This window comes from Taudactylus pleione, unplaced genomic scaffold, assembly GCF_031769625.1.
Source record: "Taudactylus pleione unplaced genomic scaffold, aTauple2 ptg000082l, whole genome shotgun sequence".
Lineage (NCBI taxonomy): Eukaryota > Metazoa > Chordata > Amphibia > Anura > Myobatrachidae > Taudactylus > Taudactylus pleione.
The window spans coordinates 283,038-299,127 of NW_028284484.1; the positions used below are offsets into that span (position 1 = coordinate 283,038).

The 16,090-nt window shown below is 52.2% G+C and overlaps 1 protein-coding gene across 1 annotated transcript in view; it reads left to right on the forward strand.

Moving 5' to 3' along the window:
* Nucleotides 1-16,090, forward strand: part of NOC2L (NOC2 like nucleolar associated transcriptional repressor) — a 117,762-nt gene that overhangs the window by 8,563 nt on the left and 93,109 nt on the right. Inside the window, exon 7 of the mRNA XM_088468159.1 lies at nucleotides 11,523-11,601. Within this exon, the coding sequence (XP_088324285.1) occupies nucleotides 11,523-11,601 (79 nt within the window). The remainder of the gene's footprint in view (nucleotides 1-11,522; nucleotides 11,602-16,090) is intronic.

A 16,090-nucleotide genomic window follows, 5' to 3' on the forward strand; every position in this document is an offset into this window, starting at 1 on the left:
CACACAGCCCTCTCTGCACGCTGCCGACTGGTCCTGTGGCAGCGCTCCTCCCCCAGGCCAGCCTCCTCTCTGCTCCTCGGCGGCCATCTTCTCCAGAACGCATGGTGAACGCTGCTGGAAGCGCTGGACGGAAGCATCGTGGTCTGGGTCCCCCCGCATACCTCTCCTCCGCTGTGGTCAGGTGTGTGTATGCAGCGCTGTGTCCTACCAGGCCCTGTGTCTGCGTAGTTGAGTGATCAGCGCTGTTAGTGCAGGAATTGATTTTCTTTGTATTGTATGTGACTGTGCTAGCGCTGCTGCCTGTAACTTTTCTCTAAACTGTCAGCTTTATTACTGTCCCTGTTCTTTCTGCTAAGGTGATTTGAGGACGAAGTTCCCCCGGCGGCTAAATCTAAGTATGCCTTTTTCAAAGATGTGAAGGGCGATGCCACAGTCTTTCCTCTTTCGGGTCAGTTGGTGGACCATTTAGAGGAGGCATGGAAACAGCCTGGCAAAAGATACCAGCCGCAGAGACGCCTGGCGGTGGCTTATCCGTTCGCGGATAATTATTTTGCTAAGTGGGAATCCCCTCCACAGGTGGATTCTCACGTGACCCGTCTTGTCCGTAGTGCCACATTGCCGATGCCATCCATGTCCTCCCTTAAGGATGCTACGGACCGCAAGGTGGAGATCTGCCTGAAGTCCGCTTAATCCCTTGCGGGGGGGGCAGCACGGCCGGCTATGGCCATTTGCTGGGTTGCCAGAGCGATGGAGCGCTGGACGGATTCATTAGAGTCTTCTTTTGATTCCGACTGTCCGGCCGAACAGGCGGAGTTGATTGGCAATCTCCGTGATTCGGCCACCTACATCAACGAGGTGGCCCTAGACATTAGTACTCTGGTGTCTAGGATTTCTTCAGCAGCGGTAGCTGCTCGTCGCACCTTGTGGCTGCGATCCTGGAAGGCGGACGCAGATTTCAAAAAGGGTCTGGAGGCGTTGCCGTTTACCGGAGAAGTTCTCTTCGGTCCGGATCTGGATAAGATTGTGGCCACCCTGGCGGCAGCCAAATCGGCTTGTCTCCCGTCGCCCGCTGCTCCTTCTGGTTCTGGACCATCGTCCTTTCGGTCATCTAGGGCCCAGGGCTGGCCCAAACCACAGTCGTTTCCTCGACAGGCTGGCCCTAAGAAATCGGTCAAGCCCCGGAAGCAGGCATGGAGTACCAGACGTCCGGCCCCCAAGCCAGATGACAAGCCTGCGGCCTGACGGTCCGGGCTTCCCTTTGGGGGATCCCAGGGTGGGAGGCCGCCTGCTGCAGTTTGCCCAGTGTTGGTCGACCACTACGACAGACACTTGGGTTCTGGAGGTGGTTTCCCACTTATACGCCCTCTCCTTCCGGCACAGACCCCCGGCTCGATTCTTCACCACGGGTCTACCATCAGACCGGAACAAGGCTACGGAGCTGCGGAAGGTATTGCACACTATGCTCCAGGCTGGAGTTATAGTGCCTGTTCCATTATCCCAGAGGGGCCAGGGTTTCTATTCAAATCTATTTTTGGTACAGAAACCCAATGGGTCATATCGTCCGATTCTCAACCTCAAAGCACTCAACAAGTCTTTGCAGGTCCCGAAGTTTCGGATGGAGACCCTACGGTCCATCATTCTGGCGCTGGAACCTGGGGACTACATGGTGTCATTGGACATACAGGGCGCTTACCTGCATGTCCCTATTCTTTTGCGCCATCAACAGTTCCTCAGGTTTGCAATCCGCAGCGACCACTTCCAGTTTCGGGCGTTACCTTTTGGCCTGGCGACAGCACCACGTGTTTTCACCAAGGTGATGGCGGTCATGGCGGCTTCTCTGCGGCTGCAGGGAGTCCGCATGTTGCCGTACTTGGACGACCTGTTATTGGTGGCAGGATCTCCAGAGCTCCTGTTACGCCACTTGGACCTGACCATTGCACTGCTGCAACGGCACGGCTGGCTAATCAACTGGCAGAAGTCCACTCTAATCCCGTCTCGGAGGATTCTGCATCTTGGAGCCTTATTGGACTCGGGACAGCAAAGGATCTTCTTGACGGAGGACAAGATCTCTGCTTTACAGTCAAGAGTGCGCAGTTGTCTGCACAGCCGCCGGGTGTCCCTACACTCGGCGATGAGGTTACTGGGCTCCATGGTGTCGGTGTTCGACATGGTGGAATACGCCCAGTTTCACTCCAGACCTCTGCAGCACCTGATCCTGTCCAAGTGGAACGGGCTGCCTCAGTCTCTGAAGTCCCAGACGATTGTGATCATCCCGGAGGTTCGCCTGTCCCTTGCGTGGTGGTTACAGACGACCCACCTCAACAAGGGACGTCCGTTCTGGGTTCCAAATTGGGTCCTGTTGACAACGGATGCCAGTCTTCGGGGCTGGGGAGCAGTTTCGGGTCCACACTTGTTCCAGGGCAGGTGGACACCGACAGAAGCGGAGCTTCCAATAAATTTCTACTTCAGGGTCCATAGGGGGTCCACAGGGTTGACCTTGGGTATAGCTGGATCTGGATCCATGGGCACCACGCAGTTAAAGCTTTAGCTGCTCCCAGGATGCACTTGGGTCCGTCCTCCTCTATACCCCGCCCCCGGCCACAGCACCTCAGTTTGAGTTGGTGCCCGGCCGGAGTCGGGTCACCTGCGCAGGAGCAGCCCCCAAAAGCTTTCTATTTTTATTTAAAAAAAAAAAAAAAAGAGCCTGTTAGATTTTTATTTTAAAACAGAGGCTCTAGTGTGGCAGCGACGGGCTGTCTATGCAGACGCCCACGCTGCCGCTCTCCTTCCCCGCTGGCGCCGCGACGCCAGTACTGCACTGGGGATCGCGGTGGGAGGCCAGAGTCCGTACTAGCCGGACTCTGGGTCCCTCCCTGGACTGCTGCCGGAGTCGCCGGGGACAAGGTAAGCCGCGAGTCGCCGATTAGCGGCGGCTCGCGGGTTTTGCCTGCAGATGCAGTCCTTTGCCCCCGGTCCTAGGGGACAGACCGGGGGCCGCTAGCGGTGGCGGCGGGCTCCCCCTCTGAGGAGGAATAACCCGTGGGACCACTAGACCACCAGGGATATATGGCAAGCGGGATGCCGGCAAGCCCTGGGGTTAATATGCTAGCCAGGGGAGGAAGCCTTCCCTGTCAGCGGCTCCTCCCCTCAGCTCAGCGCGCCTTTCAGCACGGAGTCTGGCGTCGCTGAGCTGCAGCTACTCGGCCACTCCTCCTCTGATGTCTCCAGCGGCCATTTTCTCACAGTGGCAGCGCAGATCTTCAGGGAGCACGCGGACCGGTCCCCCTGTGTACCTCTCCCCTGATTAAGGACAGCATACACAGCACTATAGCCCTCCCAGACACTGAATCTGGGCAGGTTGATTGTAGTGGAAAGGTGCAGTGAGTATATCTTCCTGCATGGTATGTGACTTTTGCTAGTGCTGCCTGTCTGTGCTTATTTTCTACTTACTGTCAGCTTATACCTATCCCTTTACTTCTCCTACAAGCCCTACAGGTGTGTGGGGGAGGGGCGTTTCTACTGACCTCACTTATATAGATCACGTATTTGTGAGGTCCGTCACATACAGTTGTGTGCTACTCAGTGCCATATTGTGGGCTGTTGTTCAGCACACCGGTGAGTGCGTTTTACTTCTACCCTGGTGCCAGATATATAATATATTCTGTCATGTCAGACGAGGAGGTTGAGCGCTCAGTGGCTCCGGTGTTGGCCTCCTGCGGACGCTGTTCTGCAGGAGTAGATAGGGAGGATTTGTCTCAGGATGGCCTGTGTAGTCGATGCCAGGTGGCTCCTGGCCCATCCAGACCTTCTCTGGCGCAGGAACCACCGTGGGCGATGTTTTCTCAAGTGCTGGTGTCTATTGCGGACCGTCTGTCGGTCCCGACTGCTCTCCCTACTAGGTCGTTGTCCCAGCCGACCATCCCCCATTCCCCGGGTGTCCCGCAGTTATTGCGGAGTCCTCCTGGGTCTCAGTCGGTGGGTCCCTATGCGGGGTTGCCTATGTATATACAGGCTTCCCCTGTGCCGCAGCAGCCTGTGGTACCTTTTCAGGCCCCTATGGTGACTCCTCCACCCTGGGTGGATGTGCTCTCCAACTCCGTGCAAAATTTGGCGGCCGCTTCCTCAGCTTTTCAGTCAATGTTGCAGACTGACATGCCTTCTAGGATTTCAAAACGCCCACTCATGACACGGGCTGCTCAGGTATCGGACTCAGAGGGTTCCTCAGATGATGGGGAGGTCCCTGATGACACTGACTCGGACGCCTCGGTCCAGGAAATGGATACCAAGTCGTCCATTAATGTGCGAGCACTAGTTAGGGCGGTGCGAGCTATTCTTCTTATAGAGGATGAGGCACCGGTTCCTAAGTCGAAGTTTCCTAGTTTCAAAAAAACTAAGGTGGCTTCTGCGGTGTTTCCCCTGTCGGATCAGTTGACGGATCATATGGCGGTAGCTTGGCAGGCGCCCAGTAAGAGATTCCTTCCTCAGAAGCGGTTGGCTTCTGATTACCCCTTCCCTGAGGCACATTGTAAAAAATGGGAAACTCCACCGGCGGTGGATTCCCATGTCACCCGTTTAACTCGGGGCGCCACCTTACCATTACCGTCGATATCCTCGCTGAAGGATCCCACGGACAGGAAAGTTGAGACTTGCTTAAAGTCTATTTACTCCCTCTCCGGGGCGGTGGCCCGACCGTCCATGGCCATCTCCTGGGTGGCCAAGGCCATTGAGGGGTGGGCCAATGCATTGGAAGATACCTTCCCGGACGACGCTCCGAATGTCCAGCGGGCGTTGTTGGGACAAATGAGGGACGCTGCTTCTTACATTGGAGAAGCTTCTTTAGATGCTAGTCTGCTGACCTCGCGGGTATCGGCTGCAGCGGTGTCTGCCCGCCGATCCTTATGGTTGCGGTCCTGGAGAGCGGACTCTGATTCAAAGAAAGGTCTGGAGGCCTTACCTTTCAATGGGGAATTACTATTTGGTCCGGACTTGGACAAAATAGTGGACACCCTGGCTAAATCCAAGTCGGCCTTCCTCCCTTCGGCGGCACTGCCTGCTAAGGTTCGGAGTTCGGCTTTTCGTTCCTTTCGGGTTCAGGGTAAGGCGAAAGGTCAGTCCTTCCCGAGACAGTCTGCGAGTAAGACGGCCTCTAAACCCAAGAAGCAAGCCTGGAGTGCTCGGCGCCCTTCTTCCAAGCAGGAAGATAAACCTGCGGCCTGATGGGACGGGCCTCCCTCTGGGGGACCTCAGAGTGGGAGGCCGACTTCTTCTATTTGCCCAGTGCTGGCACAATACCACCACGGATGCCTGGGTTCGAGAAGTGGTCTCCCAGGGGTACGCCCTGTCTTTTCGGCACAGACCACCCCACCAGTTTTTCTGCACAAGTCCTTCTCAGGACAAGACCAAGGCGTTACAGGTTCAGGAGGCTATAGAGTCCTTGCTGAAAGCAGGGGTCATTGTTCCCGTTCCTCTTTCACAACGAGGGACGGGGTATTATTCGTCTCTGTTTCTGGTGCAGAAACCCAATGGTTCTCATCGCCCTATCCTCAACTTGAAGTCTCTGAACAAATTCCTCAGAGTTCCCAAGTTCAGGATGGAAACGTTACGTTCCATCATTCTGGCGATGGAACCGGGGGATTACATGGTGTCCCTGGACATCCAGGACGCCTACCTCCATGTTCCGATAGCATCTTCACACCAGCGGTATCTGAGGTTCGCTATCCTTCAACACCACTATCAGTTCCGGGCGCTACCCTTTGGTCTCTCCACGGCACCGAGGGTGTTCACGAAGATTATGGCGGTCATGGCCGCACATCTTCGGAACCAGAATGTACGGCTGCTGCCGTACCTGGACGACCTCCTGTTGCTGGCGAGCTCCCCGGAGGTACTGCTTCAACATCTCCACCTGACGATCGCTTGCCTGCAAGCACACGGGTGGTTGATAAATTGGAAAAAGTCCTCCCTGATTCCATCACAGCGGATGGTTCATTTGGGAGCCCTGCTGGATTCGCGTCAGCAAAGGATCTTCCTGACTCCGGAGAAGGTCGCCTCCCTACAGCTGCGGATACGCAGTTGCCTGAGCCGTTGCCGCCTGTCGGTCTATTCGGCTATGAGAGTTCTGGGGTCCATGGTGTTGACATTCGACATGGTGGAATTTGCCCAGTTCCATTCCCGGCCCCTGCAGGGGCTGATTCTATCAGAATGGAACGGGTTACCTCACCGGATCCGCTCTCAGGTGCTGGTGTTGTCTCCGGACGTTCGGCTATCTTTGGCTTGGTGGCTTCAGACAGCTCATCTGGTCGAGGGGCGCCCATTTTGGATCCCGGACTGGGTTCTGCTCACGACGGATGCCAGTCTCCGGGGTTGGGGGGCAGTGACCGGCTCTTTGTCGCTTCAGGGTCGTTGGTCAGCGGAAGAAGCACTTCTCCCCATCAACATCCTGGAACTGCGGGCAGTATTCAGGGCCCTGCAGTCGTCCGGCCCCGCTCTTCACGGAAGGGCGGTACAGGTGCAGTCCGACAACGCCACCACGGTGGCGTATATCAATCACCAAGGCGGAACTCGCAGTCAGGCAGCGATGTCGGAGGTGTCTCGTATCCTGACTTGGGCGGAGGGTCACATTCCAGCGATCTCGGCGGTCTTCATCCCCGGAGTCCTCAATTGGGAGGCGGACTTCCTCAGCTGTCACGACGTGCATCCCGGGGAATGGTCGCTTCACCCAGAGGTGTTTCAGCTACTCGTGGACAGGTGGGGACTGCCGGAGCTGGACTTGATGGCCTCCCGTCACAATCACAAGTTGCCCGTTTACGGGTCAAGGACAAGAGACGCAGGTGCAAGTCTGGTGGACGCGCTGTCGGTGAAATGGACGTTTCACCTGGCGTATCTGTTTCCTCCGATATCCCTGCTTCCTCGGGTTCTGCGGAAATTCAAGCAGGACGGCGGCATGCTCGTGCTGGTAGCTCCGGCGTGGCCCAGACGTCCTTGGTACTCCGATCTCAGGAGCCTCTCCATCGACGCTCCGTACCCTCTTCCTCAGCGTCGGGACCTGTTGTCTCAGGGGCCCTGCCTTTACCCGGATCTGGGTCGGCTGTCTTTGACGGCGTGGCTCTTGAGACAGCCGTCTTGAAGTCTCGGGGCTTCTCCAGTTCGGTTATTGGTACCATGCTCAGGGCACGCAAGCCTGCTTCAGCACGGATTTATCACAGAGTGTGGCACACTTACTTTCAGTGGTGTGAGTCCAGACATTATGATCCTCAGGTGTTCCGAGTTTCTAGGATCTTGGAATTTCTTCAGTCAGGATTGGATCTCGGCTTACGCCTTGCATCTCTGAAGGTTCATGTGTCCGCCTTGTCCGTGTGGTTTCAACGGCGGATTGCAATACTACCAGACGTTCACACCTTTTTCCAAGGTGTTCTCAGGATCCAGCCTCCCTTTGTGCCTCCTGTGGCTCCTTGGGACTTGGCGGTGGTGCTACGGGTCCTGCAGGGTCCTCCGTTTGAGCCTCTTGAGGCGGTGGAGCTCAAGTGGCTGACATTTAAGACGGTTTTTCTCCTGGCAATTGCTTCGGCCAGGAGGGTGTCTGAATTGGGGGCGCTTTCCTGTCGCCCTCCTTTCCTGATTTTTCACCAGGACAGAGCGGTGCTCCGCACTCGTCCTGAGTTTTTGCCCAAAGTGGTCTCGAAGTTCCATATTAATCAGGAACTTGTTGTGCCAGCTTTTCAGTCCCCTGATCTTTCAGCTGGTGAGACTTCCTTAGATGTGGTCCGGGCGCTTAGAATTTATGTAGACCGGACGGCTTCGGTTAGGAAGTCTGATTCCTTGTTTATCCTCTTTGGTTTTCACAAGAGGGGTTGGCCTGCCAACAAACAAACGTTAGCCCGTTGGCTTCGTTCCGTTATTTGTGAGGCTTATGCACAGGAGGGCTTACCTGTGCCAGCCTCTGTTAAGGCTCATTCCACTCGTTCTGTGGGTCCCTCTTGGGCTGCTAGACGTGGCGCTTCTGCTGTTCAGCTGTGTAAGGCGGCCACTTGGTCTTCAATTCAAACGTTTTTGAGGTTCTATGCGTTTGACACCTTTGCTCTCAGGATGCATCCTTTGGGCGCCGGGTACTCCTTTCAGCACAGGAGCGTCCCCGCCCTTAGTTGTACTGCTTTGGGACATCCCCAAGGTCAACCCTGTGGACCCCCTATGGACCCTGAAGTAGAAAACAAGAGATATGGTAAGAACTTACCTTTGTTATCTCTGTTTCTACGAAGTCCATAGGGTCCACAGGGCGCCCGCCCTGACGCACCTGGCTTCAAATGGGCTGTGTGGCTGGTCACCGGTTTTCCGTCTCCCATTTCTGTGAGTATGGTTTCTTGTGTGTTCCAGTCTTCCTTCTCTCTGTTTAGTCTCCTCCTCCGGCCTTGGCTGCTTACCAACTGAGGTGCTGTGGCCGGGGGCGGGGTATAGAGGAGGACGGACCCAAGTGCATCCTGGGAGCAGCTAAAGCTTTAACTGCGTGGTGCCCATGGATCCAGATCCAGCTATACCCAAGGTCAACCCTGTGGACCCTATGGACTTCGTAGAAACAGAGATAACAAAGGTAAGTTCTTACCATATCTCTTGTTATCTTGGAACTCCGTGCGGTCTTCAATGCTCTCAAGCAGGCACAGCGGTTTCTCCAGGGTCACCCGGTGCAGGTCCAGTCGGACAATGCTACCACCGTGGCCTACATAAACAGGCAAGGAAGAACTCGCAGTCGGGCGGCTCTCGTAGAGGTCTCTCGGATCCTGGTTTGGGCGGAGCGCAATCTTCCGGCCATATCAGCGGTCTTCATCCCGGGAGTGCTAAATTGGGAGGCGGACTTTCTAAGTCGCCAGGACGTTCATCCGGGGGAATGGTCCCTGCACCCGGACGTTTTTCAACTGCTGGTGGACAGGTGGGGTCTTCCAGAGATCGACCTCATGGCGTCCCGGCACAACAACAAGTTGCCGGTGTACGGGTCTCGCACAAGAGACGAAGGGGCGTCTCTGGTGGATGCTCTGTCCGTCAGGTGGACGTTCCGGTTCGCATACCTGTTTCCTCCGGTCTCCCTTCTTCCACGGGTAATCCAGAAATTCAAACAGGAAGGAGGGACGCTCCTGTTGATAGCTCCCACGTGGCCCAGACGGCACTGGTTCTCAGACCTTCAGGGTCTGTCCGTGGACAGTCCTCTGCGGTTGCCGCTACGACCGGACCTTCTGTCTCAGGGTCCTTGCCTTCACCCGGACCTGACTCGGCTGTCTTTGACGCCGTGGCTGTTGAGACGGCCATGCTGAGGTCCCGGGGGTTTTCCAGCTCTGTGGTGCGTACCATGTTACGAGCTCGGAAACCGTCTTCCACGAGGATATACCATCGCGTGTGGCATACGTTCTTCCAGTGATGTCGACTGAGAGGTTATGCACCGCGGGAGTTTCGTCTGTCTCGGATTCTCGCCTTCCTGCAAGCGGGACTAGATCATGGGCTTCGCCTTGCTTCTTTGAAGGTACAGGTTTCGGCCCTATCTGTCTGGTTTCACCGTAGGATTGCTACAATCCCGGATGTGCGCAACTTTATGCAAGGTGTTCTCCGCATTCAGCCGCCCTTTGTTCCACCTGTGGCGCCTTGGGATTTGGCTGTGGTCCTGAGGGCTCTCCAAGGACCGCCGTTTGAACCACTGGGCTCAGTGGATCTTAAATGGCTAACAGCTAAGACTGTTTTCCTTCTGGCCATTGCTTCGGCCAGACGTGTTTCTGAGTTAGGGGCTCTTTCTTGTAGACCCCCTTTCTTGGTTTTTCATGGGAACAGGGCAGTGCTCCGCACTCGGCCCGAGTTTCTTCCCAAAGTTGTTTCCCAGTTTCATGTTAACGAGGAAATCGTTGTTCCGGCCTTTAACTCACCGGGTCTTTCCGTGGGTGAGGCCTCTTTGGATGTTGTGCGGGCCTTAAGGACTTATGTTGACCGCACTTCTTCGTTTAGGAAGTCGGACGCTTTGTTTGTCCTCTATGGCTTCCGTAAAAAGGGTTGGCCTGCTTCAAAGCAAACTTTGGCAGCCTGGATCCGTATGGCGCTTTCTGAAGCTTATCTTCATGAAGGCCTACCGGTCCCTCCTTCTCTGAAGGCTCATTCCACTAGGTCTGTGGGTCCTTCGTGGGCAGCTCGACGTGGTGCCTCGGCAGTTCAGATCTGCAAGGCTGCTACGTGGTCCTCTGTCCATACCTTTTGTGAGGTATTACAGGTTTGACACCTTCGCCTCTCAGGATGCTTCCTTCGGGCGGCGGATTCTCCTTTCTGCACAGGAGCGTCCCCACCCTTAAAGGATACTGCTTTGGGACATCCCCAAGGTATCCTGTGGATACCCTAAGGACCCTGAAGTAGAAAATATGAGATATGGTAAGAACTTACCCTTGTTATCTCTATTTCTACGAAGTCCATAGGGTTCCACAGGACTCCCGCCCTGTCGCACCTGTGCTGCAGATGGGCTTTGCTCTGGTCACCGGTTTTCCGTCTCCCTCTGGTGAGAATGTGATTCTTGTATGTGTCCAGATCTTTTTTCTCTCTCTTCCTTCTCCTCCTCCGGCCTATGGCTTGATAACTAACTGAGGTGCCTTGGCTCGGGGGCGGGGTATAGGAGGGGGACCCTAGTGCATCCTGGTAGGCTGAAAAGCTTAACGCTATGGTGCCCAGCGACTGACGTCACACCTATACCCCAAGGTATCCTGTGGAACCCTATGGACTTCGTAGAAATAGAGATAACAAGGGTAAGTTCTTACCATATCTCATATTTTTTTTTTTTCCTTATGCTAGTTCGAAATCCCCTCTCCCCTCAATGCAAATTCTCTACATACATGCCTCACATCAATAAACCCATTTGAGCTTTTTCGATTCATCACATCTTTATTGGCCAAATGATGATACTATTTAGATCCCTTCAATTGCATGATTACTCTTTAGGAGGGGAATACCAACATTTTTAAGTTTTTTTAAAATATTTCCCCATCTTTTTACTTGCTCAGCGGGTGCGCACAAATAAACATGAATTTGCTTGGAAAAAGCAGTGCGAGTTTGGAATTGATCTCTGCTAGCAGGACCCAACTCCCTCCTTAATGAATTGACCTTATAGTAAGCCTTTTAATGGAGACAGTGAAAATTAGCATAGAAAGGCAAATTAATTGTTATGCAAACCTGCGTGTAACATTTTTTTTTTTTTAAAAAGTGGATGAATGCCTACCAAACACTAGTTTTTCGTTTTTGTCCATTTCTCTTAAATCTTATTTGACGTGTTAGACTGAGCAAAAAGACTAATGGTATTTAAGAGAAATTGATTGTCTTCTGAATATATGAAGGTGAATTTGTGTGGACACTGCATAAAAAAAATGATGTTGGAATATGACGAGCGCAAGCAATGAAAAATTAGCTCTGTACAGGAGTGAGTAAGTTCTCAGCCGCAAAGGGGCTAAGATATTTCAGTTGTGTTCCGCAGCATGTGATATACGCTGAACATTCCTTTTTTCCTTGTTTTTAAGGCTGTTGAATCCATCAAATAGTGCACTTTGGAAGAAACTGCGATTGGATATTAAAATGTATTTAAACTCCGTCATCCAGGTAACTTTACTTCACTCTGCTAAAAACTTGGTGACCATTTCACATGAGTGGTTCTCAACCTCAACCCTCACATTTTCCATGTTGTGAGGATTTCTGTCTACAGAATCGGGTGGGATAATTACTGACCTAGCAAAATAGAATGACTGATATTGCACGATTAAAGCTATGCACAAAACATGACCTGTTGGTGGCACCCGAGTACTGGAGTTGAGAACCCCTTGATGTACATTGTCCTCCTTTCAGTTGAATTTTTTAAGTTCTTTTTTTTGTTTTCTTTTAAAGCTGACAACCCCCAGTTAAAGCTGTTAGTAGCACAGTTCCCTAGTAAGTAACCATGCTGCTGATGTTCAATACAATTTTATAGACCCAGCTGATTTTCAGTCAGCCCCAAATCTGCGAGAGCTATTACTGTGCAGATACTAAACCGATTTAGATGTGAGTCATTCATTCATACCATGCTAGTTACTTTGTTAATTGAACATTATCATGTTTTTTAATGCTCTCTAGTAAGGGTTGTGGTCCATTATATCAAAGTAAAAAAAAAAACTGAAGGAGTAATTTTTATTGCTTTATAATAGTTGTGCATTTAGATGTCCAGAGTGTCTCCACAAGAGACGTACACGGCACCTAGGTCTCGCCTTTTGGTATCCTGTTACTAACTCTAAGCAATGGATAATAAGTATTGTGTGATCATACAAATAGTAAGTAGTTTGCAGCATAATGGAATGCTATTAAGTCTGAAGGTAGTAAACTGCATTGAAAACCTGCCTCAGTTCTAATAATAAGGTGGTAACGATAGTTTTATGTCCCATCCTCTTATCACAAATTAGCTGTTCCTTCTAGATGATGATTGATAGAAAAGATACACCACTCAGATAATTGTGTGTATTTAGTGGTGACCTTATTTGGGCTAAACTGCTATTATGCGATGTGCCGTCCTTTTCTCCAAGTGATTTGTAATAGAGATCCATTATAATGGCGTTTATGTCTGTTTGCTGTTTCTAGCTATCTTTAATATTTTTCTCCTTCATCCACCAGGGGACACTGGAAATTAAGGCACTGGGGTATAGACGGGTAGCTGAGTGGAGCTGGCACTTTAAATTTAGAAGTGTGAGTGACTCCTTACCCTCTATCCCCCAGAGCATCAGTTTGAGAAATGTGCCTGAGGGAATCGGTCACTTGGGGCTGAGTTCAGCCCATATATATATTTATTTTATTTTACTTACAAAACATCAAAGCATTTCAGGACAGGTTGACAGACGGCTGCATCTACAAGGAGGCTTCAGGAGGGACCCGCCACCGCTATATGAGAGTGGGTGTACAGGTCTCTGGCACCCTGACATTGCTCAGGGAGGGACATGCCGCAGCTTATCACAGAAGCTGTGCCTATGACGCCGTTTGCCGCTGCGCATCTGAAGCCGACAGCGGTGAGTATGATCTGCGCCCCCTGCTGTGCTACCCAGCGCTGTAGCAAGCAACGTGCCCGGCTTGAGCACAGCATTGTGTGAGTGCTGCCGTCTTACAGTATTTTCAATTCAGTGGCTGAAAGGCGCCAGCGGGAAGGAGAGGGGCGGAGCTTAGGCGCTGTAGAGCAGAGCTTCCTTATATATTGTGCTCTCCTATTGGCCATTCTCCAGGTAAGGGGAGGTTTGAGCCAGCCCACATCTCCTCTCATAGGTGCCATTTTGACAGGTGCGATTCAGGCCTGCAGTAGCCACACAGCTCTGTTCTGCTTCTCTGTCCCCTGCTCTGCTGCAGACCTCTCCAGCATCCTGAAGGTTGTGAGTGACACTGGAGTTGGCTCTTGGGTCAACAAGGCTGTGGAAAGATGGGCAGAGGAGTTGGTTAGTGGTCTGGAATCTGGAGTGCCTCAGTCCGACTTATCCATCCTGACGGAACATATTCGTGAATCTGCTATGTACCTAGGAGCTGCCTCCCATGACATCGGTCATGTGGGATCTAGAATTTCTGCTTCAGCAATAGCTGCTCGCAGAGCACTATGGCTTCGGTCTTGGCAGGTGGATGCTGAATCTAAACGAGCAGTAGAGTGCCTTCGTTTTAATGGGGAGATACTTTTTGGGCTAGAATTGGACAAATTGATTTCCCAGGCTAGAGGCAGTAAGTCTACCTTCTTGCCCTCTACTGCACCTGTTCCACGTTGCACCCAGGCCGGTCCTTCTCTTCGCTCCTTTCGGGCCCCCCAGTCCTTTTCAAGGACGTTCTCGTGTAGCCTCCTCAGCAACTCATGGAGGAAGGAAAAAGGACGTCAACCAATTGCTGCCGCCGTCAGGAACCCAAACCTGCAGACAAACCAGCTGCATAACGGACTTCAGTCCCACCTAGGAGATTCCAGGGTGGGGGCGTTTCTTTTGAGGTTCTGGGATACTTGGTTTCACACCAGTTCTTCAGTTTGGATTCAAATCTGGTAACTCTGGGCTACAAAATAGAGTTTGCAATTTACCCTCCCATGTTGTTTTTTTTTACCACAGGTCTCCCAACAGAAACAAAGGGTTCTTCTGCAGGCAATTCACAAATTGGTGGATTCCGAGGTGTTGATCCCAGTCCCATCTCATCAGAGAGGTCTTGGATTCTATAATAATCTTTTTTGTTGTCCCGAAGCCAGACTGCTCGGTCAAACCCATTTTGAATCTGAAATTGCTAAATCTTTACCTGGAGTTTTACCGTTTCAAGGTGCAGTCTCTTCACTCCATGATTGCGGGTCTTAAACAAGGGGAGTTCCGTTCCTGGTGTGTCTTGAGATCAAGGACACTTTTCTCCACATCCCCATATGGGCACCACATGAAGCCTTTCTTCGATTGCAGTCAGGGAGACTTATATCCACATCCCCATATGGGCACCACATGAAGCCTTTCTTCGATTGCAGTCAGGGAGACTTATATTCAGTTTCAGGCTCTGCAGTTCGGACTGTCATCGGCATCCCGGATCTTTACCAAGGTACTCTCTGTGATGATCGCCCATCTCTGCTCCTTGGGAATTACCATTGTCCCGTATCTGGACGATCTCTTTGTCAAGGCCTCGTCAGCTCAGGTTCTCTTAGACCATGTGGCTCTGACACACCAGTTTCTCATCCAACACAGCTGGGTTGTCAGTTTCTGGAAATCCAATCTGGTTCCATCCCAGTGTCTCCAGTTTTTGGGTATGATCCTGGATACTGCTTGTCAACGTGTCTTCCTCCTTGTAGACAAGACTCAGGCAATCCGCCAGCTGGTTCCCCTGGTCCTTGGGCTGGAACGAGTTTCGATTCACCTGTGCATCCGTCTCCTTGGAAAGATGGTGGCAGCTTTCGAGGCTCTGCCGTTCGGCAGGTTCCACTCTCGTCCTTTCCAGTTCAATCTTATGGCCCAATGGTCCGGATCACAGCTTCATATGCATCGCCTGGTCACGTTGTCGCTTCAAGCTCGCACTTTTGTGGTGGCTTCAGCTCGACCATCTCACGGAGGGTCGCTGATTCGGCATCTGGGATTGGATAGTTCTGATGAAGAATGCCAGTCTCCGAGGTTGGAGGAGTGGTTGTTCTGGAACACCACTTCCAGGGTCGGTGGTCTCATCACGAGTCGACACTACCAATAAATGTGCTGGAACTCCGTGCGATCTTCAAGGCTCTTCTGGAGCCTGCCTCCATTCTCGGCGGTCGGCCGGTTCACCACAGCTGTCGCGTATATCAACCGTCAAAAAGGGTCACACAGCCATGCGCGAGATGAGTTGCATTCTTCGACGGGCAGAGCTCCATAGCATGGCAATCTCGGCTGTATTCATTCCAGGAGTGAAAAATTGGGAGGGGGGGGGGGGAGGAGGGGGGCGGAGGAGCAGGTGCACACTATAAGCACTAAGAATACAAACGATCAAAATCTCTATAATAGACTGCAATAATTAACATGGTTTTAAATGTAAGGTTTGGCCAAAGATGTTTGCCCACCTACCACGTCACGGTGAACCTTTATACAGGTGGGTCCCTAACATCTCTAATACTAACACACTAATTAATTTATCTAGGTCTTACCTATCATAGAGCCCATAGATGTGTGTATTGCAATGCAAGGACACATACCAGTTAAAATCACCTGCTCAAGGCTTGCCAGCCGGTTACATCAGCTCATCGTCACATCTGGCGTTTTTATGTGGCCTGGTGTGAAGAGCAGGGATTTCCCACCACTGCCTTCCATCTGCCCGTCTCCTCTTCCTTCGGCGGGGCGGTATTCTGGTTTACGGCTAGGTTCTTTTAAGGTTTAGGTGTTGGCGTTGTCAATATTTTTTTTTCAGTGCCGCCTGGCTTTGTTCCCTCAGATTCAGACTTTTCTTCAGGGTGTTCTCCGATTACCGCCTCCCTTTGTCCCGCCTACGACTCCTTGGGACCTCAACCTGGTTCTGACTTTTCTACAGTCTTCTATGTATGAGCCTTTTGGAGGATGTAGACCTTAAATTCCTCTCTTGGAAGACGGCCCTCCTTTTGGCCTTGACTTCGGCCAGG